This window comes from Anolis sagrei, chromosome 11 (assembly GCF_037176765.1).
Source record: "Anolis sagrei isolate rAnoSag1 chromosome 11, rAnoSag1.mat, whole genome shotgun sequence".
In the NCBI taxonomy this organism is placed as follows: domain Eukaryota; kingdom Metazoa; phylum Chordata; class Lepidosauria; order Squamata; family Dactyloidae; genus Anolis; species Anolis sagrei.
Window position 1 is genome coordinate 2809295 of NC_090031.1, and position 27205 is coordinate 2836499.

At 44.2% G+C, this 27205-nt stretch overlaps 2 protein-coding genes across 2 annotated transcripts in view; both read right to left on the reverse strand.

Moving 5' to 3' along the window:
• ABL1 (ABL proto-oncogene 1, non-receptor tyrosine kinase) overlaps positions 1-15803 on the reverse strand; it is a 97178-nt gene extending 81375 nt beyond the window's left edge. The window contains exon 1 of the mRNA XM_060757558.2: positions 11274-15803. Coding sequence (XP_060613541.2) covers positions 11274-11409 — 136 coding nt within the window. The 5' untranslated portion in view covers positions 11410-15803. The remainder of the gene's footprint in view (positions 1-11273) is intronic.
• Positions 15804-18057: 2254 nt separating this feature from the next.
• On the reverse strand, positions 18058-27205 carry EXOSC2 (exosome component 2). Its single transcript, XM_067471775.1, has 9 exons — positions 27056-27205; positions 25760-25861; positions 24696-24741; positions 23491-23580; positions 23097-23162; positions 22164-22232; positions 21882-22058; positions 21130-21258; positions 18058-18992 (listed from the first exon to the last, which is right to left on the reverse strand). Exons 1-9 carry the CDS (start codon positions 27172-27174, stop codon positions 18912-18914), a joined length of 879 nt encoding a protein of 292 aa, XP_067327876.1. The 5' UTR covers positions 27175-27205; the 3' UTR covers positions 18058-18911.

Sequence of the window (27205 nt, forward strand, 5' to 3'; positions counted from 1 at the left end):
GCATGGCAGGGGACAGCTAGTAATTAAATAATATCAATATTAAGGTAATTATTGACAAATTAGGTCTCGTTATGCTGGACAGTCCAATGAAAAAGAAAATACCAAAATGCACACAGTAAAAAAGGCAATTAATTGATCTCTTCATTACAACCTTGGTCAATCTCTACTCAACTTTCCGGAAGTGCCCACAATAGCCAAAAGTTGAAAATAGCTGCTAGCGTGTGTTCGTTTATTGCAGCTGTCCTTTATCTTTTTATATTAAAAAAATCAATTGAGTAAAGAGAATGAAAGTGCCTGTCACAGAGATGTTGCAGACGTCTGTCCTGCATTAAGATGCCGCAATTGCGCTGTCATCTCCACAGAGAATGGCAGGCCGTGTCACAACAACTGGGGAAACAAAGTGAAAATCAAAGGTTCGTGCAATATAATAGAAATCTGAGGGGAAAATGGGGGCTTTCGAGACAAGCCTTTCTCATACCAAGGAACAACATTGATGGGATCATTTGTTTATTTAGCTTTGGCCCATCTGACGTGCTCTTTGGCCTTTAAGGAAAAAAGTACAATCGATTCATACATGAATTGGAGAAATGACATGGCTGCAAAGGGCAGCTTTTACCATTGATTACATGGGTTTTACAACGTCTTTTCATGAACATTAAACACTAGAAGAGACACTTCACAGGAGCTAAGCTACTGCCAGTATATATCCGCCGAGCTGCTAAATTTGTCACAGGTTCGAATCCGGGGAGAAGGGTGAGCTTCCGCTGTCAGCCCCAGCTTCTGTCAACCTAGCAGTTCGAAAATGTGCAAATGTTGAGTAGATCAATAGGTACCACTGCGGTGGGAAGGTAATGGCATTGTCCGTAGACATGACCTTGGAGGTGTCTACGGACAAAGCCGGCTCTTCGGCTTAGAAATTGAGATGAGCATCACCCCACAGGGTTGGGCATGACTGGACTTAATGTCAGGGGGAAACCTTTACCTTTAGTCCATCCAAAAGGAGTAATATCAAGATATAATAAGGCACCCTTACCCCACTGTTTTATCTTTCTTGGGCTCCCCTCATTTTCCGTTCCTACCTCACCCAGGGTTTTATCATTTTAAAGCCCTAAACGACTCCGGCCCAATTTACCTGTCCAATGTATCATCCCCTATGAGCCATTAAGATTACTAAGATCGTCTGGAGGGGCCCTGCTCTCGATCCCACCGGCCTCACAGGCGCGTCTGCTGGGGACGAGAGACAGGGCCTTCTCGGTGGTGGCCCCTCAACTCTGGAACCCCCTTCCACTGGAGATCAGAACTGCCCCTTCAATCTTAACGTTCAGGAAACAGGTGAAAACCTGGCTTTGGGGATTGGCATTCAACAAATGAGCCATGATCCTGTGATATGGATGGATGACAACGAATAAGGACTTTGATGACGACTGACCACTGTAATCATATGATTGTATTTTTGCCATTTTAATTGTTTCAATGTTTTAATGTTTTAGAGTGTTGTATTGTATTTTTGGGGCTTGGCCTCATGTTAACCGCCCTGAGTCCCCATTGGGGAGATTTGTGTGTGTGTGTGCGTGTCAGGAGTGACTTGAGAAACTGCAAGTCGCTTCTGGTGTGAGAGAATTGGCCGTCTGCAAGGACGTTGCCCAGGGGACGCCCGGATGAATTGATGTTTTTATCATCCTTGTGGGAGGCTTCTCTCATGTCCCCGCATGAGGAGATGGAGCTGATAGAGGGAGCTCATCCGCACTCTCCCCGGATTCGAACCTGCGACCTGTTGATCTTCAGTCCTGCCAGCACAGGGATTTAACCCATTGTGCCACCAGGGGAGTGGGTTGGGGAGAGGGTGGTGGGGTATAAATAAAGGTGGTTGTTGTTATTATTATTATTATTATTATTATTATTATTATTTGAAACACAACAAGATGAGTCCAATTATTATTATTATTATTATTATTATTATTATTATTATTTGAAACACAACAAGATGAGTCCACAGCAGACAAGATCACTCTGCCGGCTGTTGTATTGGATCACACATCGGACCCCTCCCAAGTGTCTAGGACTGTGTGATGTATCGGCAAATAATGTGTGCAGATCCCAGTAAGGTGGCCTTCTGTAGCTGGCAGATGGTAATCTTGTCAGCACCGATTGTGTTTAAGTGTAGGCCAAGGTCTTTAGGCACTGCACCCAGTGTTCCGATCAGCACTGGGACAACCTTGACTGGTTTGTGCCAGAATCTTTGCATTACTACTACTACTACTACTACTACTAATAGCCGTCCCCTGCCACGCATTGCTGTGGCCCAGTCTGTGTATATGTGTGTATAAGTAAGTATATGTGTGTGTATATACTTGTGTATATGTCTATATACACATATGGAAATGACTACCAACCCCCAGAGTCGGACACGTCTTGTCTTATTGTCAGGGGAAAACCTTTACCTTTACCTATATTATATATTTGTGTATATGTGTATATATGTGTGTGTGTTTGCATGTATATATGATCTTGTGCATGCGTTGTAATGTATTTTTTGTTTTTTTGGCCTTTTAAGTGTCTTCTGCTGCGTTTTTTGGTGTTTTTATGAGTGATGGTCACTTGTTGGCCTGAAAGGTGCATTGTGTCCAAATTTGGTGTCAATTCATGCAGTGGTTTTTGAGTTATGCTAATCCCACAAACGAACAATACATTTTCATTTATATAGATTATCTATTGCACCCTCAATTGTGCACATAACTGAGGTTCAAGCCATAGATACAAGCAAACTTCCTGTGTGTTTAAAAAGGCAAATGAATGGGTTATGACCTTCTTTCCCTCCTTCCATGTCTTTGGCCTTCTGACAGGTCTTTTTAAATACTTGTTTCCAACTTGTGGCATTCTTAAAGCAAAACAACCACAGAGGTTTCTTGGCTTCCTTCCTTCCCCATGCAAAGATCCAGTGGCGACATCCAGTGGCCAAAGAAGAACAGCGCACATTTTTTTCAAAGTTGATTAAGCAAAGTCTCAAAACAGAAAAGGAACATCTGCATTGTTCTGTCCTGCATCACATCCTCACAACAGTGTGGCTGTTTCCAGAGACAGGATGAAATCAGGGACACGCCACATGTTGCTGGAGCATTAAACACATCCCACCATCAGCACAGATGGCTTTGGAAAGCGTGCAAGCTTTGCCAGCATAAAAGGGAAACCTCTTTCCAGAAACTTGAACTGCCTCCAAAATGAAATACAGCTTAATGGTGTAACATTAGAAAATGTGAACCCTTTCTGCACCCTTGGCAGCCACCTCTCCACCAAAGTCAACACTGACACTGAAATACAACACCGCCTGAGCTCTGCGAGTGCAGCTTTTTTCCAAATGAAACAGAGTGTGTTTGAGGACTGGGACATCTGTAGAGATACCAAGGTGCTTGTTTACAAAGCTATTCCCCTCCCAACTCTGCTATATGCCTGCGAAACGTGGACTGTCTACAGATGTCACACTCAACTCCTGGAACAATTCCATCACCGTTGCCTCCAAAAAATCCTGCAAATCTCTTGGGAAGACAGGCGGACAAGTGTCAGTGTGCTGGAAGAAGCAAAGACCACCAGCACTGAAGCGATGCTTCTCCGCCACCAACTCCACTGGACTGGCCACGTTGTCCAAATGCCCAAAGATCACCGTCTACTTTGAACTCAAGAATGGAAACATAATGTTGGGGGACAGGAAAAGAGATTGAAAGATGGGCTTTAAACCAACCTTTAAAATTGTGGCATAGATATTGAGATCTGAGAAGCCCTAGCCCTTGAGTGCTCTAGCTGGAGGTCAGCTGTGACCAGCAGTGCTGCGGAATTCTAAGAGACACAAATGGAGGGCAACAGGGAAAAAAGTGCCAAGAGGAGTATTCCTGCCTGGCAGAAAGGGTTGTACTGGATGGATTTAGGTGTTTAAATCTCTGCGTGTTATTGTCTATATGTGATTTATATTAATCGTATTGTTTTATTTGCTTATTGCTTGTTGTTTTTATTGATGTGTTGTTGGGCTTCACCTCATGTAAGCCGCTCCGAGTCCCCTTGGGGAGATGGTGGTGGGGTATAATAATAATAATAATAATAATAATAATAATAATAAAGTTTTATTATTATTTATTATTATTTTTCCTTTGGGGTTTCTCCCAATGCTATTGGTCTTTCCAAGATGTATAATTTCAGATTATAGAATAGTATTTGATTTTGATTTTAACTATATTTGTTTTTGTGTTGATATTTTGTGTTTTTGTTTTGAATACTTTGTATATTTCTACTGTGTGTGGAAACCACCTTGAGTCCCCGAGGGGAGATAGAGCAGTATATAAATAAAGTTTATTATTGTTGTTCTTGTTGTTGTTGTTACTGTTACAAACTTATCATCCTGTGCAATCAATTAAGTGCTTCCCAGCAGATCCCGAGTATGCAATTCTGCCCAAAATCTGACTCAGGGCCCAGCCAAACCATGATGTTAAAACACGGGCATTTAATTCTGACCTAAAGGAAACCACTTCCTCAGAAGAAGCAACTGCATAGAGAGGAAATAGAGAGGAAATCCTTTCCCCTACTACGGAATTAATAGGGGAATTTCCTCCATGACAAGCAAACACGCACTCCAAAAACAGGATTGATTCTTCTCAAAGCACAAAAGAAAAAAAGTTGTAATTCCTTTCCATTCCTTTCTGATATCATGACATGTAGGTAGTGCCCTTAAATTGCCTGTCAATTTTTTTTTATCGTGTCAGGAGTGACTTGAGAAACTGCAAGTTGCTTCTGGTGTGAGAGATTTGGCCATCTGCAAGGATGTTGCCCAGGGGACACTGCCAGATGTTTTGATATTTTACTATCCTTGTGGGAGGTTTCTCTCATGTCCCCGCATGAGGAGCTGGAGCTGACAGAGGGAGCTCACCTGCGCTCTCCCTGGATTCGAACCTGCGACTTGTCGGTCTTCAGTCCTACCAACAAAGGGGTTTAACCCACTACCCCACCGGAGGCTCCTAATTTATGGTAATCACCTTTATTTCAAAGGATTTCCTTAGGCAAGGAAGACATAGAGGTGATTTTTTGAAAATATAGCCTACAATACCTGATATTCCTTGGTGTGGTCACCCATCCAAGTACTAACCAGGGCTAACCTCATTTAGTTTCCAAATTTGGGCAGGTTTAAAGCCTTCTATGCGGTGGCGCAGTGGGTTAAAGCACTGAGCTGCTGAGCTTGTTGACCGCAAGATCGCAGGTTCGAATACGGGGAGCGGGGTGAGCTTCCGCTGTCAGCCCCAGCTTCTGCCAACCTAGCAGTTCAAAAACATGCAAATGTGCGTAGATCAATAGATACCACTCCGGTGAGAAGGTAATGGCGCTCCATGCAGTCATACCAATGGCAACGTGATCTTGGAGGTGTCTATGGACAACGCCGGCTCTCTACTTTTTGTTTAAAACCCTCCTACTAGATACATCCTACCTCTGTTCATGTCCAGCATTTAATTTTTAAAGTTTTAACTATTACATCTGGCCTGGCCATAGGTTTTTAAATCCTTGTATGTTATTATATTAATTGTATTCTTTATTTCACTTATTGTTTTGTTGTTTTTATTGATGTGTTGTTGGGTTTGGCCTCATGTAAGCCGCTCTGAGTCCCTTGGGGAGATGGTGGCGGAGTATAAATAAAGTATTATTATTATTATTATTATTATTATTATAGGTTTTTAAATCCTTGTATGTTATTATCTATATGTAAAAGCTGATCTGACCGGGGTGGTCCATGCCTTGGTCACCTCTACATTGGACTACTGTAATGCACTCTACGTGGGGCTGCCCTTGAAAACGGCTCGGAAATTCCAACTGGTCCAACAGTCGGCAGCCAGGCTGTTAATTGGCACTCCTTATAGAGAGAGGTCAACCCTCCTGTTTAAGGAGCTCCATTGGCTGCCATTCATCTTCCGGTCCCAATTCAAGGTGCAGGTGCTCACCTACAAAGCCCTAAACGGTTTGGGACCCACCTACCTGCGTGACCACATCTCCATATATGAACCCACACGTTCCCTTCGATCATCTGGAGAGGCCCTACTCACGATCCCACCTGCATCGCAAGCGCGTTTGGTGGGGACGAGGGACAGGGCCTTCTCTGTGGTGGCCCCCCGACTCTGGAACTCTCTCCCCAAGGACATCAGACAAGCCCCAACGTTGGCAATCTTTAGGAAGAGCCTGAAGACCTGGCTGTTCCAGTGTGCCTTTCCAGATTAGGAAACTCCTGGCATCATGTCCCAAATGCACCTTGTTAGAGACTAGATTGTCTGCACATTGCCATTGTTTTTAGTGTTTTATTGTCCTTGCTTGATGTTTTATTATTTGCTTATGAGTTTTACTGTTATATTTGTATGTTGTTGGCAGCCTTGGCCTTTGTAAGCCGCATCGAGTCCTTCGGGAGATTTTGCGGGGTATAAATAAAGTTAATAATAATAATAATGTATTGTTTATTTCCCTTATTGCTTTGTTGTTTTTATTGATGTGTTGTTGGGTTTGGCCACATGTAAGCCGCTCTGAGTCCCTTGGGGAGATGGTGGTGGGGTGTAAATAAAGTATTATTATTACTATTATTATTATTATTAGAAATGGAAATGACCACCACACCCCAGAGTCCGACACAACTGGACTTCATGTCAGGGGAAAGCCTTTACCTTTACGGAGATGGTGGTGGGTGTAAATAAAGTATTATTATTATTATTATTATTATTATTATTATTATTAGAAATGGAGATGAGCACCACACCCCAGAGTCTGACATGACTGGACTTCATGTCAGGGGAAAACCTTTACCTTTACCAGGTCAAGCGATCCAACGGATTACAGATTCCCTTACTCCTGTATTAGAAAAACATTGCTCTCAAAACACACATTTAACGAGACTCTGGAAGCCACTCCACCAAGTGTGTGCCTTACACCCCAGGCACACATCCATCAGAAACAACCTCCGAAAAGAGATTCTGAGAAGCAAAGCCATGTTTCAGAAATACGACTCTTTGCGGTTCCCGTTTCGAGGGCCTGACCTGCCTCAAAGAGGATGTCCAGCCCAGTTTTACAGCAACGATCCCAGTCCCCGGGGGCAAGTAAACATTGGCAGGATGGGACTCCCGCGGGAAAGGCAGACCTCAGCAAGGAAAGCGTCCGGCCCAAGTCAAGGCAGCCAAGCAGAGGGTCACTGCCAGGAAGCGAGCGAGCAAGCGAGCACGGAGGGCGGGCTGGGCAGGCAAACCAGAAAGATGATCCAGAGTTAAAGACAGAGTCAAAAGTTCAGTTTGGAGGAAGGCTGCAGAGGGAAGGATTCGCTGCAGGACCCGAGGAACAGCCAGGATAACAGAAAGGAGAAACCCAGAGGAGCAAACACACCAACCTAGAAGCCTCTCTGCTATGTTTGGACAGTCAAGAAGATGATATTCAAGCAATAGAGCTTAGCAAAGATCCTTGATGCTTGAAGGAAAGGACTTCAAGCATTAAGCACTGGCACTGGAGGGTGGAAACCCATATCTCGAACTTATTTTCCTCTATGGACCTGTTGCAACTCAGGGTAGTTTTCACTTTGCTCCTAAACACCACCACACCAAAGCTGTAGATTTTGTAGTTTATTGAGCCAAAGTCAAAACATGGTAAAGCAAATGCAATAGTTCCATAGGCAAAACACAGGCTTAAATGCAAAGACACAGTTCCCAAGATCCAAAGGCAAAAACATGAAGCATAATCCTTTAAGAGTCCATGGTGAAACAGTAAAACACAAGACCCAAGATCCCAGAATGAGGAAGCCAGAAGCTTGCTGCTGAAAGCCAAAGTTAATCCATAGAAGTTTGCATGGAAAGAGCCACGTTGAACTGACAACGCCTGTGTGTCAGTGAGAAGGCTAAATACCCTTAGCAATCATGAACGCATTGCGATGACCCTTGGCCGACTTGGCCTCTCACTTACTAGCTAAGCGAGAACTTCTCCGGACCCTTAATTGAAGGCAATGCTCATTAATTCATTATCTTCTTCAAGGCTCTCTAATCCCTTATCTTGGTTTACCAGCTGGGCTGGATCATCGTGGGAAGGCAAAGGAGTCGAAGACATCTCCACCTGGCAGTGTGGGAATTCACTCCAGTTATCGGTCTCACTGACAATCTTTTCCCCTGAGAACTGGCTTGTTGTTTCCCCTTCTGCAGCCTCACCTTCAACCCTGTCTGAGTGAACAGAAATCTGTAACCCATCCTCCTCCTCAACAGGGAACTCTGGCTCACAAGACCCACAGGGCTCAGCTTCAGACTCAGAGTCAGACTGAGTCACAACAGAACCATCAAGGACATTAAGATCTTCCGGAGAGGCCCTGCTCTCGATCCCACCACCTTCGCAAGAGCGTTTGGTGGGGACAAGAGACAGGACCTTCTCTGTGGCGGCCCCTCGGCTATGGAACTCTCTCCCGAGCGAGATTAGATCTGCCCCCTCCCTCTTGTCCTTCAGGAGGCTACTGAAATCCTGGTTATGGAACAAAGCATTCCCAGAATAATGGCTGAGACTGGTTACAGACCAAAGTGAGTGTCCACATATGTGGGCTGAGCTGACATGAATTTACCTTGGCAATTTGGTATATATGTATTTTAATCCTGTATGGTTGTATGATGTTTTAACTTGTATTAGTAGTACTGAATCCTTGCTGTAAGTCGGTCTAAGTCCCTCTAAGGAGGTGAGAAGATCGGGATATAAACGTTTTAAATAAATAAATAGATAATATCTCCTCTTTCCCAGTTTTAGCAACTAAGTGCTCATATGTCTTATCGGACTTATGTCTTACGTCCCTCTTTGTCGCAATGATACTTCATTTTGTTGGTGGGAAGCTTCCCACCGTAGTGGAAATCATCTATAGGACAGATGGTAAGCTCTTTAACCTCAACAGATTGAAAGCCAAAACCAAGGTTATAACAACATCTGTTATAGAACTCCAATATGCTGATGACAACATCACCTGTGCACATTCAGAAGACCTACGTCTGCTATAGAACTCCAATATGCTGATGACAACGTCATCTGTGCACATTCAGAAGATGCCACTCTAAACACCTTCGCAGAAGCATACAATAAGCTCGGCCTGTCATTGAACATCGAGAAAACCAAAGTGCTCTCCCAGCAAAAGGCACCAGCCAATCCGTCTGCAATGCCAGAAATACAGCTTAATGGTGTAACACAGTGGCTCTCCACCTTTCTGATGCCACGACCCCTTAATACAGTTCTATATGTTGTGCTGATCCCCAACCATGAAATTATTTTTGTTGCTACTTCATAACTGCAATTTCGTTACTGTTAGGAATCATCATGTAAATAACTGATATGTAAGATGTATTTTAATTCAGTGGATCAAATTTGGCACAAATACCCGATACGCCCACATTTGAATACTGGTGGAGTGGGGTGGGGGGACTGATTTTGTCATTTGGGAGTTGTAGTTGGTGGGATTTATAGTTCACCTACAATCAAAGAGCATTCTGAACTCCACCAGGAATGGAATTGAACCAAATTTGGCACACAGAACTCCCATGCCCAACAGAAAATATTGGAAGGGTTTGGTGGACATTGACCTTGAGTTTTGGAGTTGTAGTTCACCTAAATCCAGAGAGCACTGTGGACTCAAACAATAGATCTGGACCAAACTTCACACAAATACTCAATATGCCCAAATGTGAATACTGGGCAGAGTTTGGGGAAATTAAAGCTTTATATTTGGGAATTGTAGTTGCTGAGATTTATAGTTCACCTACAATCAAAGAGTCCCTTGAACCCCACCAACGATAGAATTGGTCCAAACTTCCAACACAGAACCCCCATGACCAACAGAATGTACTGGAGGGATTTGGGATGAATTGACACTGATTTAGGGGAGATGTAGTTCACCTTCCACTTTTCTGATGGGTCTTTGGCGACCCCTCTGACACCCCCTCGCAACCCCCCCAGGGGTCCCGACCCCCAGGTTGAGAAACGCTGGAACATTACAAAATGTTGACGATTTCCAACCTGTTGGCCCCCCCAGATGATTTGGCCTTCAATTTCCAAAAATCCTAACAGCTGGTAAACTGGCTGGGATTTCTGAGAGTTGTAAGCCAAAATACCTGGGGACCCACAGGTTGAGAACCCCTGATCTATGCTGACGATCGTGCCATCACCACTTAAGCAGGGAGCTTTGAAACAGAAGCTCTGTAAAGCACAGTGATTCTCAACCTGTGGATCCCCAGATGTTTTGGCCTTAAACTTCCAGAAATCCTAACAGCTCGTAAACTGGCTGGGATTTCTGTGAGTTGTAGGCCAAAACACATGGGGACCCACAGCTTGAGAACCCTCATCTATGCTGATGATCATGCCATCACCACTTAAGCAGGGAGCTTTGAAAAAGAAGCTCTGTAAAAAGCTCTAGGGCAGAGATTCTCAACCTGTGGGTCCCCAGATGTTTTGGCCTTCAACTTCCAGATTTCTGGGAGTTGTAGGCCAAAACACCTGGGGCCCCACAGGTTGAGAACCACTGCACTAAAGCGACCAAGGCTGTTTCAGTTCCATGACCCAGACTGCGCCAGATCCAGTACACAAACATAAATGAATTCTGTGCTCCAACTTGTGTCCCATCTAGAATCATAGAATCAAAGAGTTGGAAGAGACCTCATGGGCCATCCAGCCCAACCCCATTCTGCCAAGAATCAGGAATATTGCATTCAAAGCACCCCTGACAGATGGCCATCCAGCCTCTGTTTCAAAGCTTCCAAAGATGGAGCCTCCACCAGACTCCGGGGCAGAGAGTTCCACTGCTGAACGGCTCTCAGAGTCAGGAAATTCTTCCTCATGTTCAGATGGAATCTCCTTTCTTGTAGTTTGAAGCCATTGTTCCGTGTCCTAGTCTCCAGGGAAGCAGAAAGCAAGCTTGCTCCTAAACAAGCACCTAAACAAGCACCTGATACACCTAAACAAGCCATGGAACTTCATTCCATGGTTTACTGATTGCTTCGCTCTGGTGGCAGACAAGTCCCATGCTGTCACCAAAACAATTCCCATATTCTCAAAAAAAAATTATTATATATGGGCAAATATTCCAAGATTTGAACTCCAAAACACTTCTGGTCCCGTGCATTTTGCACAACCTGCATTCAAACCACATACTTACTCATTTACATCGAAACCTCCTTATGCAAATATGTTAAATGCCATATGCTTATGAATAATTTCTTGTGAATGCATCTTAAACTTAAACTTATTCAAGTATCTCTTACCATGTTCCAGGAAGACGTTGCAGGGATGGCCTCCATGCTTGGACGCCTCCTTCTTCCCTGCTCCTTTGATGAAGGGCAGGGCCGGCAGACTCGGCCTTCGTTGGTCCCCAAGAACCTTTCCAGGCTGCTGACCCATAAAGGACCAAAGGCAAGTCTTCCCAAAACAAGAAGGCAGACCTGTTGGTTGGGTAGACGGTTCCAGGCACTCAAGGCACACGTCGCTTTTTCAGCACATTTTCAATTAGAAGGTCCACTTGCTAATGGCAAAGGCCACCAAAGGCATTTAAATCTTCTTCTCCCGGAGCATCTCCAGGAACTAGTTCATCTTGGATCAATGAGCAAACCATGCCAAGGGGTTCTCTGGGTGAAAGGAAGCAAACTCACCCAAATCAGCACCAAAGGGATTCTCCTTTTCCTTGGCATAGCATTCACTCGTTGTAGGCCCAAAAGGCATGTGGTTGGTTTTCAAGTATCACTGAAGTTGGAGGCAGAGACGGATACGACAATCATACACTCCCCCAAAAAAGCACATAGAGAAGGCCTAAAGAGTTCTAAGGTTCCGTGACACAATTTGGTCGGAAGTAAACGCATTTCATTGGGATTCACAGATAATGAGTTTCATTGGGACTCTTATTTGTCCCATCGCAAGTGTTCCCACTGTCGTTTCTCCGTAAAATACAAATTGGGATGTTGACGGACAGGTATCGATTTGAAAACGGAGACAAAAGCAGCCTGGTTGCAAGTCGTCCGCACGTGGCTTGAATCAACACGCCTCTGAACGATTCCTGAAAATACGGATGTCACCGGATGATGGAAGCTCATCGCTTCTGCTTGGAAGGAACGGGTCGCTTAGTCCTAGGTTTTTCTCCAGGAGGAATGTTTTGAAAAAGCCGCCAGAAGCGATCCAAGCGGGGAGAAAATGCCGTCTTCATCCCAATTCAAGGTTGGTGAAGCTTTCTTGGGGAGTTCACTGACTTTGGGTCACTGGGACGAAACCGGAGTAAGGCACAGAGAACTACCGAAGGTGAGACCGTCCCGAAAGTCCACGTTCTTTTGCTAAGGACAGAGGTGGACCATCAGCTCTTGGACGGAAACACACGCATCCCAAATCTGCACGGAATTGGGCCATTTGTCGTTCAATGTCAACAAGGTACATTCAACTACAGTCGCGGGGATGGACAGGCGGCCCTTGGAGAAAGTAACTTTTTGTCACAATCATGGTTAGAAAGGGGGGTAAAATATACAAAAAAAGAGAGAAAAATAATTGATAGAAGGAAGCAGAAGACACTTTCAAGAAGGCCTGTGAGTGTGTGAAGATAAGGCGACTGAAAATAATTGACACTTATTTGGTAAGAAGTAAATAAATCTCTGGAGAGAAGAGGACCCCCAAAAAAGTAGAAATAGCAACAAGAATACTAGCAGGAAAGATGGAGATAGTTTGCTTGGGTTGAGTGGAAGAAAATACGATGAAAGAAGGGTGAAAATACACCGCTCATCTCAAATTTAGTATCAATAGTTGTGAGGGGCTAGTGAAGACTGACTTTGAAAGAATGTAAAAAACGGAGTGAAAAAGAAGAGCAAAACATGAAGGAAAGGATTGTGCAGGTTCCCTCAACAAAGGACAATATAATAATAATACTAATAGGGAGAAGAAAGGGAAGTGAGGGAAAGAAACATACAAATCCCCAAAATGAACGTCAAACTTAGTAAGGAGGAAAAGAATAAGGCTACTAAAGAAGAGGGTGATTTTGGGGGGAAAGACAAGAATTCAAGTAGGTGAAGGAAGGAAAGAAAAACTCCCTCACATACATACACTCAAAAATAATATTTAAATAATATGAGTAGGGAAAGTGGGGGATAATAAAGAAGGCGAAGAACTGAGGGAAAGAAATGGCCAAATAAATAATGGAGAGGAAGAAAGGAAAAGGAAAGAAATGCACAGGTCCTGCCCTTCACATAAAGCCCAAATATTTAATATTTCAAACAGTTTTGAGGAGGGAAAAAAGGGAGATATTAAGAAGGTGAAGAATTAGGAAACAGGTTGGGGGGAACGAAGGGGGTGTGTGGGGGAAAATGCGGAGATTAATACAAAAATAAATAAATAAGAGAGTGAGAAAAGTGAGGGAAAGCAATGCAGATGCCACCCCAAATTGGAGATGTAAACCATGAGAGTAGAGCAAGAATCAAGAAATAAGACTGAGGGGTGGAAGAGGGGAAGAAAGGTACAAAAAAAACCCCAGAAAAGTGAGGGAATGCAACGCAGATTTCCCCTCACAAAAGCCCACAATAAAATAGGGAATAAGAAGGGAAAAGTGAGGGAAAGCAATGCAGATGTTCCCCTCACAATAACCCTCCCCAAAATGAGAAGAATGGAGTAAGAATCAAGAAAGAAGAGTGAGGGAGGGAAAGAGGGGAAGAAAGGCACAAGCACCTCCAGAAAAGTGAGGGAATGCAATGCAGATGCCACCCTCAGAAAATCCCACCCCAAAATGAAGATGTAAAGCAGGAGAGTGGAGTAAGACTCGAGAAAGAAGAGTGATGGGTGGAAGAGGGGAATAAAGGCACACACACCCAGAAAAGTGAGGGGATGCAACACAGATTTCCCCTCACAAAAGCCCACAACAAAAAGGGAGCAAGAAGGGGAAAGTGAGGGAATGAAACCAGATCTCCCCCTCACAATCCACCCCAAAATGAGGAGAATGGAGTAAGAATCAAGAAAGAAGAGTGAGGGGTGGAAGAAGGGAAGAAAGGCACAAACACCACCAGAAAAATGAGAAATGCAATGTAGAAAGGCACACACGCACACCCAGAAAAGTGAGGGGATGCAACACAGATTTCCCCTCACAAAAACCCACAACAAAAAGGGAATAAGAAGAGAAAAGTGAGAGAATGAAACCAGGTCTCCCCCTCACAATAACCCACCCCAAAATGAGGAGAATGGAGAAGGAATCCCACCCCAAAATGAAGATGTAAAGCAGGAGAGTGGAGCAAGAATCAAGAAAGAAGAGTGAGGGGTGGAAGAGGGGAAGAAAGGCACAAACACCCCCAGAAAAGTGAGGGAATGCAATGCAGATTTCCCCTCACACAAACCCACCTCAAAAGGGGGACAAGAAGGGAAAAGTGAGGGAAAGCAATGCAGATTTCCCCTCACAAATGCCCCCAACAAAAAGGGAGCAAGAAGGAAAAAGTGAGGGAATGCAATGCAGATTTCCCCTCACAAAAGCCGACAATAAAAAAGGGAACAAGAAGGGGAAAGTGAGGGAATGAGACCAGATCTCCCCCTCACAACAACCCACCCCAAAATGAGGAGAATGGAGAAAGAACCCCAGGCCAAAATTAGGATGTAAAGCAGGAGAGTGGAGCAAGAATCAAGAAAGAAGAGTGAGGGGTGGAAGAGGGGAAGAAAGGCACAAACACCCCCAGAAAAGTGAGGGAATGCAATGCAGATTTCCCCTCACAAAAGCCGACAATAAAAAAGGGAGTAAGAAGGGAAAAGTGAGGGAATGCAATGCAGATTTCCCCTCACAAAAACCCTCCACAAAAAGGGAACAAGAAAGGAAAAGTGAGGGAATGCAATGCAGATTTCCTCTCACAAAAACCCTCCACAAAAAGGGAACAAGAAAGGAAAAGTGAGGGAATGCAATGCAGATTTCCTCTCACAAAAACCCTCCACAAAAAGGGAACAAGAAAGGAAAAGTGAGGGAATGCAATGCAGATTTCCCCTCACAAAAACCCACCACAAAAGGGGTACAAGAAGGGAAAAGTGGGGGAATGCAATGCAGATTTCCCCTCACAAAAACTCTCCCCAAAATGAGGAGAGTGGAGTAAGAATCAAGGAAGAAGAGTGAGGGGTGGAAGAGGGGAAGAAAGGCACAAACCACCCCCAGAAAAGTGAGGGAATGCAATGCAGATTTCCCCTCACAAAAGCCCACCACAAGAAGGGGACAAGAAGGGAAAAGTGAGGGAATGCAATGCAGATTTCCCCTCACAAAAACTCTCCCCAAAATGAGGCAAATGGAGTAAGAATCAAGAAGGAAGAGTGAGGGGTGGAAGAGGGGAAGAAAGGCACAAACACCCCCAGAAAAAATGAGGGAATGCAATGCAGATTTCTCCTCACAAAAGCCCACCACAAAAAGGGGACAAGAAGGGAAAAGTGAGGGAATGCAGTGCAGATTTCCCCTCACAAAAACTCTCCCCAAAATGAGGAGAATGGAGTCAGAATCAAGGAAGAGTGAGGGGGTGGGTGAAGGAAAGAAAGGCACACCTGACCCACTGGCAAAAAACCCAAAATAGATGAGGAAGGAAGTGAAAGATTGGAGAGAAGAGGGTGAGGGAAAAGAAGGGAAAGAAATGCAGGAAGGAGGACTAACTAGAGGAGGAGGGAGAGGGGAGAGTCTGAGAGGAAAGGAAGGCGCGAGAGAGGCGTACTAATGGAGAGGAGGGGGCCTAGGAAGCGGCCCTGCTCGGCGCCTCCTCAGCGCGCCCCGCCGCCATGTTGGGAAGGGAAGGGAGCCGGCCTGCCTCCTCTCTCTCTCGCCCGCCCCCTTCTCCGCCCCTTCCTCGCCGCGAGGGGAGGAGCAGCAGCCCGGGGAAGCCTCCCAGGAGAGTCCCCAGCCTCCCGGGCCTAGCCTTTTGGGGGTGTGGGTGGAAGGAAAGGGGCGCCATTTTGGGAGGGGCGCTTCCTCACAGGGCAAACACACCTGTGGGAAGCCTCGCCTCAGGAAAGGGCCAGGTATCCCAGCCTCACACTCTGGATATACCACGCCTTCCTTCATTTAGCAGGGAATAGGGGATTTTTCCCACACACAAAAATGAAAAAAGTGGCTTCTAAATCACCTCACGAGGGGCAAAAATGGAATCATAGAATCCTAGAGTTGGAAGAGACCTGATGGGCCATCATCCAGTCCATCCACTGCCAGAAGGGACTGAGTTTCATCTATGCTGATGATCGTGCCATCACCGCTCAAGCAGGGAGCTTTGAGATGGTTGAACAGAAGCTCTCCGAAGCTCTAGGCACTCTTACTGCCTCTCCAAAGCTTGCTCCATCCATGTTCAATATGTACAGATATTATCAGCCACTGCCAGAAGGGACAGAGAGTTTCATCTATGCTGATGATCGTGCCATCACCGCTCAAGCAGGGAGCTTTGAGATGGTTGAATAGAAGCTCTCCGAAGCTCTAGGCGCTCTTACTGCCTCTCCGAAGCTTGCTCCATCCATGTTCAATATGTACAAACATTATCAGCCACTGCCAGAAGGGACAGAGAGTTTCATCTATGCTGATGATCGTGCCATCACCGCTCAAGCAGGGAGCTTTGACATAGTTGAACAGAAGCTTTAGGTGCTCTTACTGCCTATTACAGGGAAAACCAGCTGATCCCCAACCCATCTAAAACACAGACATGTGCCTTTCATCTCAAGAACAGAGAAGCATCCCGAGCTCTGAGGATGATTACCTGGGAAGGAAGGAATCCCACTGGAGCATTGCAGCACACCCAAATACCTGGGAGTCACTCTGGACCGTTCTCTGACCTACAAGAAGCACAGCCTGAACAGCAAGCAAAAAGTGGGCGCTAGAAACAATATCATGCAAAAACTGACTGGCACAACCTGGGGATCACAACCAGGCACAGTGAAGGCATCTGCCCTTGCGCTGTGCTATTCTGCTGCTGAGTATGCACGCCTGGTGTGGAACACATCTCACCACGCTAAATACTGGATGTGGCTCTGAATGAGACATGCCGCATTATCACGGGGTGTCTGTGTCCTACACCACTGGAGAAATTACACTGTTTGGCCGGTATCGCACCACCTGACATCCGCCGGGAAGGAGCAGCCAATAGTGAAAGGACCAAGGCAGTGACATCTCCAGCTCATCCCCTGTTTGGGTATCAGCCAGCATGTCAACGTCTTTAATCAAGATCTACAGAGACACTCACTGGAACACCCCAGCAAGTGAGAGTCCAAAAGTGGCAGGCTCAAACCCAGAACCTCATTCAATGGCTGATACCCAATGAGAGACTCCCCCCTGGGCACACAGAGGACTGGGCGACGTGGAAGGCGCTGAACAGACTGCGCTCTGGCACCACGAGATGCAGAGCCAACCTTCAGAAATGGGGCCACAAAGTGGAATCCACGACATGCGAGTGTGGAGAGGAGTAAACTCCCCTTGAAGGCGCAGGTTCGCAGCTTGGGTGTGATCCTGGACTCATCGTTAAGCCTGGAGCCCCAGGTCTCAGCGGTGACCAGGGGAGCATTTGCACAGCTCAGGCTCGTGCGCCAGCTGCTTCCTTCTATCCTTCCTTCCCTTGTTTCCTTCTTTCTCCCTTCCCTCCCTCTCCCTCCATTCCCTTCCACCCTTTCCTCCTTCCTTCCCTCTCTCCCTTCCCTTCTTTCTCCCTTCCCTTCCTTCGCTCCCTCTCTCCATCCATTCCCTTCCCCCCTTTTGTCCTTCCTTCCCTTTTGTCCTTCCTTCTTTCCCCCTTCCCTCTCTCCCTCCATTCTCTTCCATGCTTTCGTCTGTCTTTCTCCCTTCCTCCCTCCATTGCGTTGCACCCCTTTGTCCTTCCTTCCTTCCTTCCCCTTTTTCCTTCCTTCTTTCCTCCTTCCTTCCCTCCCTCCCTCCATTCCCTTCCACCCCTTTGTCCTTCTTTCTTTCCCTCTTGTCTTTTCTTCTTTCTCTCTTCTCTTCCCACTAATGCGAAGAGTTACCTGCAGAACCAGCAAGAAAAAAGCAAAGACACAACATTTTTTTTCCCTTAGCGAAAAAAACCCAACAAAATGAGATCTTTTCATTTTGGGTGTTTTCTTAAAAACAATTTACTGGGCTGCATTTAAGTACTTCCAATACAGAAAAAAAATATTTTAAAAATACCTACCATATAGTTAAGTTATACCTGGAATTGACTTTAGAAGAGTTTGCAATATCATACAAACTCTCAGCTATACCCACTGCATAGGAAAGGTAATAGTAGAGTATGTGCCGGGTTCAAATCAATGTATGGTCCATTAGGAAAGTAGGGATATTGTCAATTTACTTTTTTTGGGATTGTCTAATGAGGCTACAATCCTCCAAATTCAAGGGCCACTGGGTGTTCGCGGGAACCATAAATCCCCCAAATTAAATGGGCAATGCTCCCAGAAGTGGGTGCCTTATTGGCATAACAACACAACCATAGCGATACAAACGTCATCATTTGTGCCAAGGTGGGGCCATTGTTCTCCATGGATCCAAAAGCTCCACATAGTTTGTAGGTGGGGTCTGAGGCTGTTAGGAATTGTGGGAGTTGAAGTCCAAAACACCTAGAGGGAGGGCTGAAGTTTGCCCATGCCTGAGTAATAAGAAACACAGAGGGGACCTAAACCAATGAATCAATACTTCCAAAGTATAAAACCAACACAGTTCCATGTCTGGAGGCTATAATGTGCAAGAGTGGTAGCCCAAGGTGAAGGACAGGACACCAGAAGATGTGAAATGAGAACGAGGAGAGGTTGATCATTCTCCACCAGGCGTGTGCGTTTTGTTCTAACCGGCATCAAGAACTTCCTTCGTCAAAGAATTTCATCTGACACAATCTATAACCAAAAAGAAGTCCAACGTTCACAGGAAGGGAGAAAAGGGCAACGTCTTCTTGAAGGCATCACCCCTCCAGTTCCAGCAGTCTCTGCCGAGTCTCCAAAACGATCTCCTCCATCACCTCCGGCTTCAGTAGATCCTTGATCTGCAATAGAATGAACGGAGAAGTGATTCCAGATCTCACAATAGGAGTGCAGGTGAGTGGCAAGTACCTAGGCCAGGTGTTAAATCACCAGCAGCAATAGATATTACCAATCAAAAGGTTGGCAGTTCGAAGCCCAGGTCTGGGTGACCTCTGGACCTTCAGTTTACTGTCCACCTGAGCTGTGAGTAGAGAAATTAAGTGGGGAGATATAAAGGAAATACCAGAAAATGCCAGCGATCAAAGGAAGGAGGAAGTCTGTGATCAAGGGCTCTACATCACAGAGGATGGAGTGACAGCACCCTCCTGTGGCCGGAATCAAGCACAACCTCCAGGACGCCGAAGTTGGGAAAAATGCCGACATACTACCTCTATCTGTTGTTTGTCCTCTCTGTTTAAAGGCATTGAATGTTTGCTGTGTATGTGTTCTGTGATCTCACCTGAGTCTCCTTCGGGGTGAGAATGGCAGAATATAAATGTAAATAAATAAATAAATAAGGATGGATTTTAAATGTGTGTGCTTTGTTTACTCTCTGTTTTGCGTATTTTAATATGTATTTTATAGATACGTTTTTGTGTGTAGCTTTTATAGAGGTATGTTTTAATATGTGCATTTGTAGGTGTTTTTCAAGTGTTTACGTGTTTTAATTGGTCTGTAGCCTGGCTTGAGAGACGGGTAAGAAATTATTATTATGTATTGTCGAAGGCTTTCATGGCCGAAATCACTGGGTTGTTGTAGGTTTTTTCGGGCTATATGGCCATGGTCTAGAGGCATTCTCTCCTGACGTTTCGCCTGCATCTATGGCAAGAATCCAGGATGCTTGCCATAGATGCAGGCGAAACGTCAGGAGAGAATGCCTCTAGACCATGGCCATATAGCCCGAAAAAACCTACAACAACCCAATTATTATTATTATTATTATTATTATTATAAATATTATTTATTTATTTATTTATTATTTATTTATTATTTGCATTTATTTACCGCCACTCTCAGCCCGCATTTATAATTTTAAATATTATAATAATTGTAATTTTATTATAATATATTCTTAGTAGTAGTAGTAGTGGTAGTAACACAAGATGAGTCCACAGCAGACACTCTGCTGGCTGTTGTATTGGATCACACGTTGGACACTTCCCAAGTGTCTAGGACTGTGTGATGTATCAGCAAATAATGCGTACAGATCCCAGTAAGGTGGCCTTTTGCAGGTGGCAGATGGCAATCTTGTCAGCGCCAATTGTTTTTAAGTGCAGGCCAAGGTCTTTAGGCACTGCACCCAGTGTGCAGATCAACACTGGGACCACCTTTACTATTTTAATGATTGTTCTACTGTTTATGGATGTATTTTAATTTGATGTATGTCTAACTGTAATTGTATAATCGTAATTGTTTCTGCTGGCACTGAATTTTGCCATTACCTATGTGGAAACCGCTTTGAGTCCCCTTCGGGGTGAGAAAAGCAGTATACAAATACCGTAAATAAATAAATACTGTCCTTCCACAAACACCACTATCACCTTTTTGTCCATGTCCCAGCATTTTAACTTTACATTTGGCCTTCCCACTGTTTCTAATTTTGTGTTGTCTTATCGCTAATGTTGTATATTTTATTGTTTATGTTTTTATTTTAATTGCTTGTACTGTTGTTGTTGTTATTATTGCTTGTACTGTTGTATTCGGGCTCGGCCTCATGTAAGCCGCACCGAGTCCCTTGGGGAGATGGTAGCGGGGTATAAATAAAGTGTTATTATTATATTATTATTGTGCCAGAGTCTTTGCAGTTCGTTATCTAAATCCTCAAATTGTGTTATCTTTTCCTGTTGTTGTTATTGGATTATTATTATTATTATTATTATTATTGGATTAAGAGTCATTGGACCTGCTCCAAAGAGAGAAAGAAGTGGCCAGGACAGATCTGAGGCTATGGATCAGAACATATCCATGCATTTTTGGACTCTTATCGTTATGAGGGCTGTTGTGATGAGCGCCTTTGAAGTGTATTGTTACATAACTCGGGTGGATTCGGTCCTGCGGTTTTCCAAAGCGTGTCATTCTGAATGGAGAGAAGCCAGTGGATTGGGATACCTTTCTCGTTCCCAACAGATACATGTAAGCTCAGATATCAATGGCTACTACCTGGTGAGGAAGGGATGCTTCATAGCAGTAAAGGATGCTAGTGTCGTAGAGCATCAGTTTCTGAGCCGTTAAGGCCATGATGCAGTTCCGGAGGCGGGAGATGACTTCCCGATCTGGCAATGGCACCAGCTGAGGAGAGAGAGGAAACAGCTCATCAAAATACTACATGGAACGGTCTTCACATTCAGGACAATGTGACGGAGGATGGGATGTGCACGGCTGCTTTACGATTCAGTGACAGGTTTCTGAAAACACCCTTGGATTCCAGTTGGTTGTTCTTGTTAGTGTTAGCAGAAGTTTTGCACAGGCTTAGAAGCAAACATGGACTCTGGAGACGTCTGGTTACAAAGCAGGTTCAATTTACTTAGAGCAGTTCCAAAACACATCCATTACAGTAAGCGACCAGACATGAAGTACACAGTACGCAGGACAAAGAAAGTAGAAGGGTAAACAATTCTGCAACTGCTTGGCAGATACCAGATACTCCCTAACTTTCTCATAACTCCACACAGAGAGTATCTCAGGGTTACTTTCTCACAGCCTCTAACATAAACATACATCGCAGCAATACAGTCTTGTGGCATCCATATTTCTACTGCATGAAATTACATTTAAAACACATTACATACTTCAACATATACTGACAGTTCTAACCAAAAGTTCAGAATAATTACATCTTGTGAATATATAGATCTGTTATTTTAATGATGGTGGCATTTAATAGATGCCCCGCCCCCCGCCCCCCGGCTCACCTCCAGGTCGGTGACGAAGCCCCCAGCCTCTTCATCCTTCTGTTCAGGAGTCGGGTAAATCCAGATGAAGCCGTTGTTGCCGAGGATAACAGAAGCCCCGCAAGGCAGGTCATGGAAGTGGGTCTTCTGCCGCTTCACGAGGGACGGGGAGACCTGGACCAGGACCCCCTGGCCGAGCTGCAGCAACACAGAGAAGCAATTGGACCCCCTTCTGCTGCTCATCGGAACACAAAACCAAGAGCTAAGAAACGAGTCAGAAAGGTTAACTCAAGCCTCACCCACCTTCCCATATTTCAGGCTCCGGGTGTGCAATGATACGGCCCCATCGGAAAACACCGCCTGGACCTCTGCCTGAAAGGACTACTTAAGGAAGCAAGACTGCATTTTTGCAAAATAATACTACCTTTGGATGGATAATACAGGAAGTTTCCTCATTCAAGTGAAGACGAAACTGAGAAAGCTCCCGGAATCTGCCACTTTGGGGGCCTCCCTTTATTTCAGCCTGAGATTCTTGGAAACATGACACAAAGGGTCGCTGATATTGATAGAGAGATGGCTTGGAAACATGACATTTTGGACTACAGCTCCCACAATCCCTTCCAGCAAGAAAACGGATTCTCCCCTACGAACGGATTCTCCGCTAAGAACCATCAAGGTCTTTAAGATCTTCCGGGGGAGCCCTGCTCTCGATCCCACCACTGTCACAATCGCGGTTGGTGGGGACGAGAGACAGGGCCTTCTCGATGGTGGCTCCCCGGCTTTGGAACTCCCTCCCACAGGAGATTAGAACTCCTCCCTCCCTCCCTCCTGACGTTCAGGAAGCTAACAAAGACTTGGCTATGGAATGCGGCCTTTGACAACTGAGTCAACTTTGGTCCACATGGAAGGAGAATGAATACCTGTGAATTATGACCAGGAATGCTTTGACGACGTGGCTATGTGATTGTGATGATGACGATGTTGTATTGTAATATGTTTTTAATGGTGTAATGATGATGCATTGTGTGGTTTGTATTTTTGTATATGAACACATGTTGTGAACCGGATCTGAGTCCCTCTTGTAGGTGAGAAGATCGGTATAGAAAACTTTGAAATAAATAAATAAATAAATAAATAAAACGATAAATCAGGCGGAAACAAGATTAACAGACGGTTGCTCTATTTTTCCCCAGACTTGGCCCTTTTCATAATCCAACTTGACAAAACTATGGATACACTGATGAGGTCTCCTTCCTGCAGGTAATCGCGCATGGCCAGTTCGTCCTCAGCCGACCTCCGCCTCTGGAACGGAAAGGGAGAAAGACAAATTTCAGTTGAATCCAGTTATTTCCAAACAAAGGGGGCAGCTATGGAAGGCTATAGGGCTGCCAAAAAGGTAAGCCTCCCAAGATTATCAATAATAATAATAATAATAATAATCTTTATTTGTACCTCGCTACCATCTCCCCAAGGGACTCGGTGCAGCTTACGTGAGGCCAAGCCCAAAGTACATCAAACAAAACATCAATAACACAACATCAATAAACAATAAATAAAATACAATACAATAATAATAGTAGTAATAATCTGCTTGTTTGTCCCTGACTTTCGAACTCTTTCATTAACTTACCAGCTCCCCGCCTGGAAGATTCATGGAGGAAAGGAGCAGCACAGAATCCAGCCTGGAATTGGTCTCAACCTTCCAACGTTTCTGCTGAACCTTTGGAGAAAGGAAAGGAGAAAGACTTTGAAAAGAAATCACAGGTATACAGCTTTGTATACAAAAAAAATAGAACAGGGGTACCTAAAAGCAAAATCTAGCCTCTTGGTGTCTCTTTTGTAGAGAGAGAAAGTGGGGTATAAATATTATTATTAATAATAATACGAATTCTAGCATAGAGATCTCGTTTGCTGTGACATACTGTGGTTTTGTGTCAGTAAAATAATAATAATAATAATAATAATAATAATAATAATGTTAAGGAAAATAATAATAATTTGTGTTTCTTTTATAATGAAAGTAAGGGGGGTACAAATATTATTATTATTAATAATAATAATAATAATAATATGAATTCTAGCATAGAGATCTTGTTTGCTGTGACATACTGTGGTTTTGCGTCACGGTGTCATTGTTTTACTGTTTTATTGTTTGCTTGAGGTTTATTATTTGCTTATGAGTTTTATTTTATTTTTTGAGTTTTATTGTGTATTGTATGTTGTTGTTGTCGGCGGCCTTGGCCTTTGTAAGCCACATCGAGTCCTTCGGGAGATTTTGCAGGGTACAAATAAAGCTAATAATAATAATAATAATAATAATAATAATAATAATGTTAAGGAAAATAACAATAATAATTGGTGTTTCTTTTATAGTGAAAGAAAGTGGGATATAAATAATAATAACAATGTTAAGGAAAATAATAATAATAATAATAATGATAACGTTAAGGAAAGGGCTGCGGTGGTGCAATGCGTTAAACCGCTAAGCTGCAGAACTTTCTGACTGGACAGTTGGCAGTTTGAATACGTGAGATGGGGTGAACTCCCGTCGTTAGCTCTAGCTTCTGCCAACCTAGCAGTTCAAAAACATGCAAATGTGAGTAGATCAATAGGCACTGCTTTGGCAGGAAGGTAAAAGCGCTCCTTGCAGTTCTATCAGTGGCCCCATGACCTTGGAGGTGTCTATGGATAACGCTGGCTCTTTGGTTTAGGAACTGAGATGAGCACCTCCCCCAGAATCGGACTTGACTTGACTTAATGTCAAGGGGAAACTTTTACCTAAGGAAAGCTTTGGATGTATTCAAGATGCAAAAGCCAGAAGTTTGGCTTGTTTACCTCAGTGATGCGCCCTACCACAATGTCTCCGACTTCACCGTTATACCTGAAGAACAGAACAAAATAATTAATCATCACATCATAAATTTATTACCTTGCCTCCTTGCAGCTCGTCACTCTTATTTGCAGCATTGTCGTTTTCTTAGACAGTGATATGAGGTCCACAATATTTGAGACAGCCACCCCAATATTCCTTATTTAATATGTATGGTGACAGAATGCAATGCATATTAAATAGATGTTATTTTTTTAAAAAATCTATTTTCTGGAACTTCCTGGATGTCTAATGAAAGTGGGTTGCATTTCACTCACCTGGCAAAAGAATTGCAGCCTGTAAGACCCCTTTAGTAGTAGTAGTAGAAGAATAGTAATAATAATAATAATAATAATAATAATAGGTTGTTGTAGGTTTTTTCGGGCTATATGGCCATGGTCTAGAGGCATTCTCTCCTGACGTTTTGCATGCATCTATGGCAAGCATCCTCACCTCACTACCTCTGAGGATGCTTGCCATAGATGCAAGTGAAACGTCAGGAGAGAATGCCTCTAGACCATGGCCATATAGCCCGAAAAAACCTACAACAACCCAGTGATTCCGGCCATGAAAGCCTTCGACAATAATAATAATAATTCATTATCTGCCCCTCCTTACAGTGGATTAAATTCCTGACCTGCCAAACTTGCTAACTGAAAGGTCACAGGTTTGAATCCAGGGAGCGGGGTGAGCTCCCGCTGTTAGCCCCAGCTTCTGCCAACGTAGCAGTTTGAAAACATGCAAATGTGAGTAGATCACAAGGGAATAGATTGCCCTTGTGACTCCTTCTCTGGGTGTTTTTAAGCAGAGCATAGACTCAAACTCTTTGATTCTGTGATTGTATTAAATTCACATAACAAAATAAACACAGCTGTAGAGGTATCTCGCAATAATATTAATATAGTCAATATAATGACTATATTAATATTATTGTTGCCTATATTAACTAGTAGTTATTATAATACTAGTTAATATAGGCAACAATAATATTAATATAGTCATTATAATAACCACAATAGGCTGAGCTCACCTGGTTTTCAGGGCTTTGACACAGACCAGCTTATTCACCCGCTCCACCAGGCCGGCCACCGAGGCAATCAGCTTCTCGTCCCCCAAATACGTCCCGTGGCCCCTTAGGGACATAAAAGAATATACGTCACTGGCTACGATTTAAAGTTCTCATTAATATAATAATATTAATAATACACCTTATGCTCATATTTTGAGCAGACTTTGTTTGAGGTAAGGGGTATAAACAGATATAATTAGATATATTTAGATATATAGATATACATTTACATGTATTTTAGGTATATATATATATATAGATATATTTAGAGATAATATTTTTGGAGAATGAATTAAATTGAACCCATGGAAAAAGGCCATTCTGTCACTTTGATAATGGCAGACTTCATATGGCAGACTGCATCACCCATCATCCAATACACTGAAGCTCCCATGATCTCCTTCCTTCCCACAGTCACCTGACGACATTCCTTCCTTAACACGGATCCTCTACATCTCCCATCATTGACTTAGTGAGCTGAAGTTCCCATTATCCCCTCTATAGCCTCCCAAAGACAGTGGACTACATCTCCCATCACTCAGTCAGCAGAAGCTCCCAAAAGTATCACTTATAGCCCTCTTCTAGTCACGACACTGAACTGAAGCTCCCATTTCCCCCTCTATGGCCCCCCAAACACAGTGGACTACATCTCCCATCACTCAGTTAACAGAAGTTACCAAAAGTATCACTTATAGCCCTCTTCCCAACACAACACTGACCTGCAGTTCCCATCATCTCTCCAAAACACAGTAGACTACATCTCCCATCACTCCATCAACAGAGGTTCCCCAAAGTATCACTTATATCCCTCTCCCAGACACCACACTGAACTGAAGTTCCCATTATATCTCCCCCCCAATCACAGTGGACTACAGCTCCCATCACTCAGTCAGCAGAAGCTCCCAAAAGTATCACTTATAGCCCTCTTCCGAACACGACACTGAGCTGAAGTTCCCATTGTCTCCTCTATAGACTCTCAAAGACAGTGGACTACATATCCCATCACTCAGTCAATACAGATTCCCAAAAGTATCACTTGTAGCCCTCTTCTAGACACGACACTGAGCTGAAGCTCCCATTATCCCCTCTGTTGCCCCCCAAACACAATGAACTACATCTCCCATCACTCAGTCAACAGAGGTTCCCAAAAGCATCACTTGTAGCCCTCTTCCAGACACAACACTGAGATGATGAAGCTCCCATTATGCCCTTCCTGGGAGTGATGGGAGTTGCAGTCCCCCTCCTCCTCCTCCTCACCTCATGTATCCCGGGTCGGTGGTGATGGTGTCTCCGGGGGCCACCAAGTCCCTTTCCCCGTCGCCTTTCGCCAGGCGCTTCCGAGCCACCGGCAGCCGCACTTCCACCGCCGCCGCCATCTTGGATGAGGGCACCCAAGCTTCCGGTAAG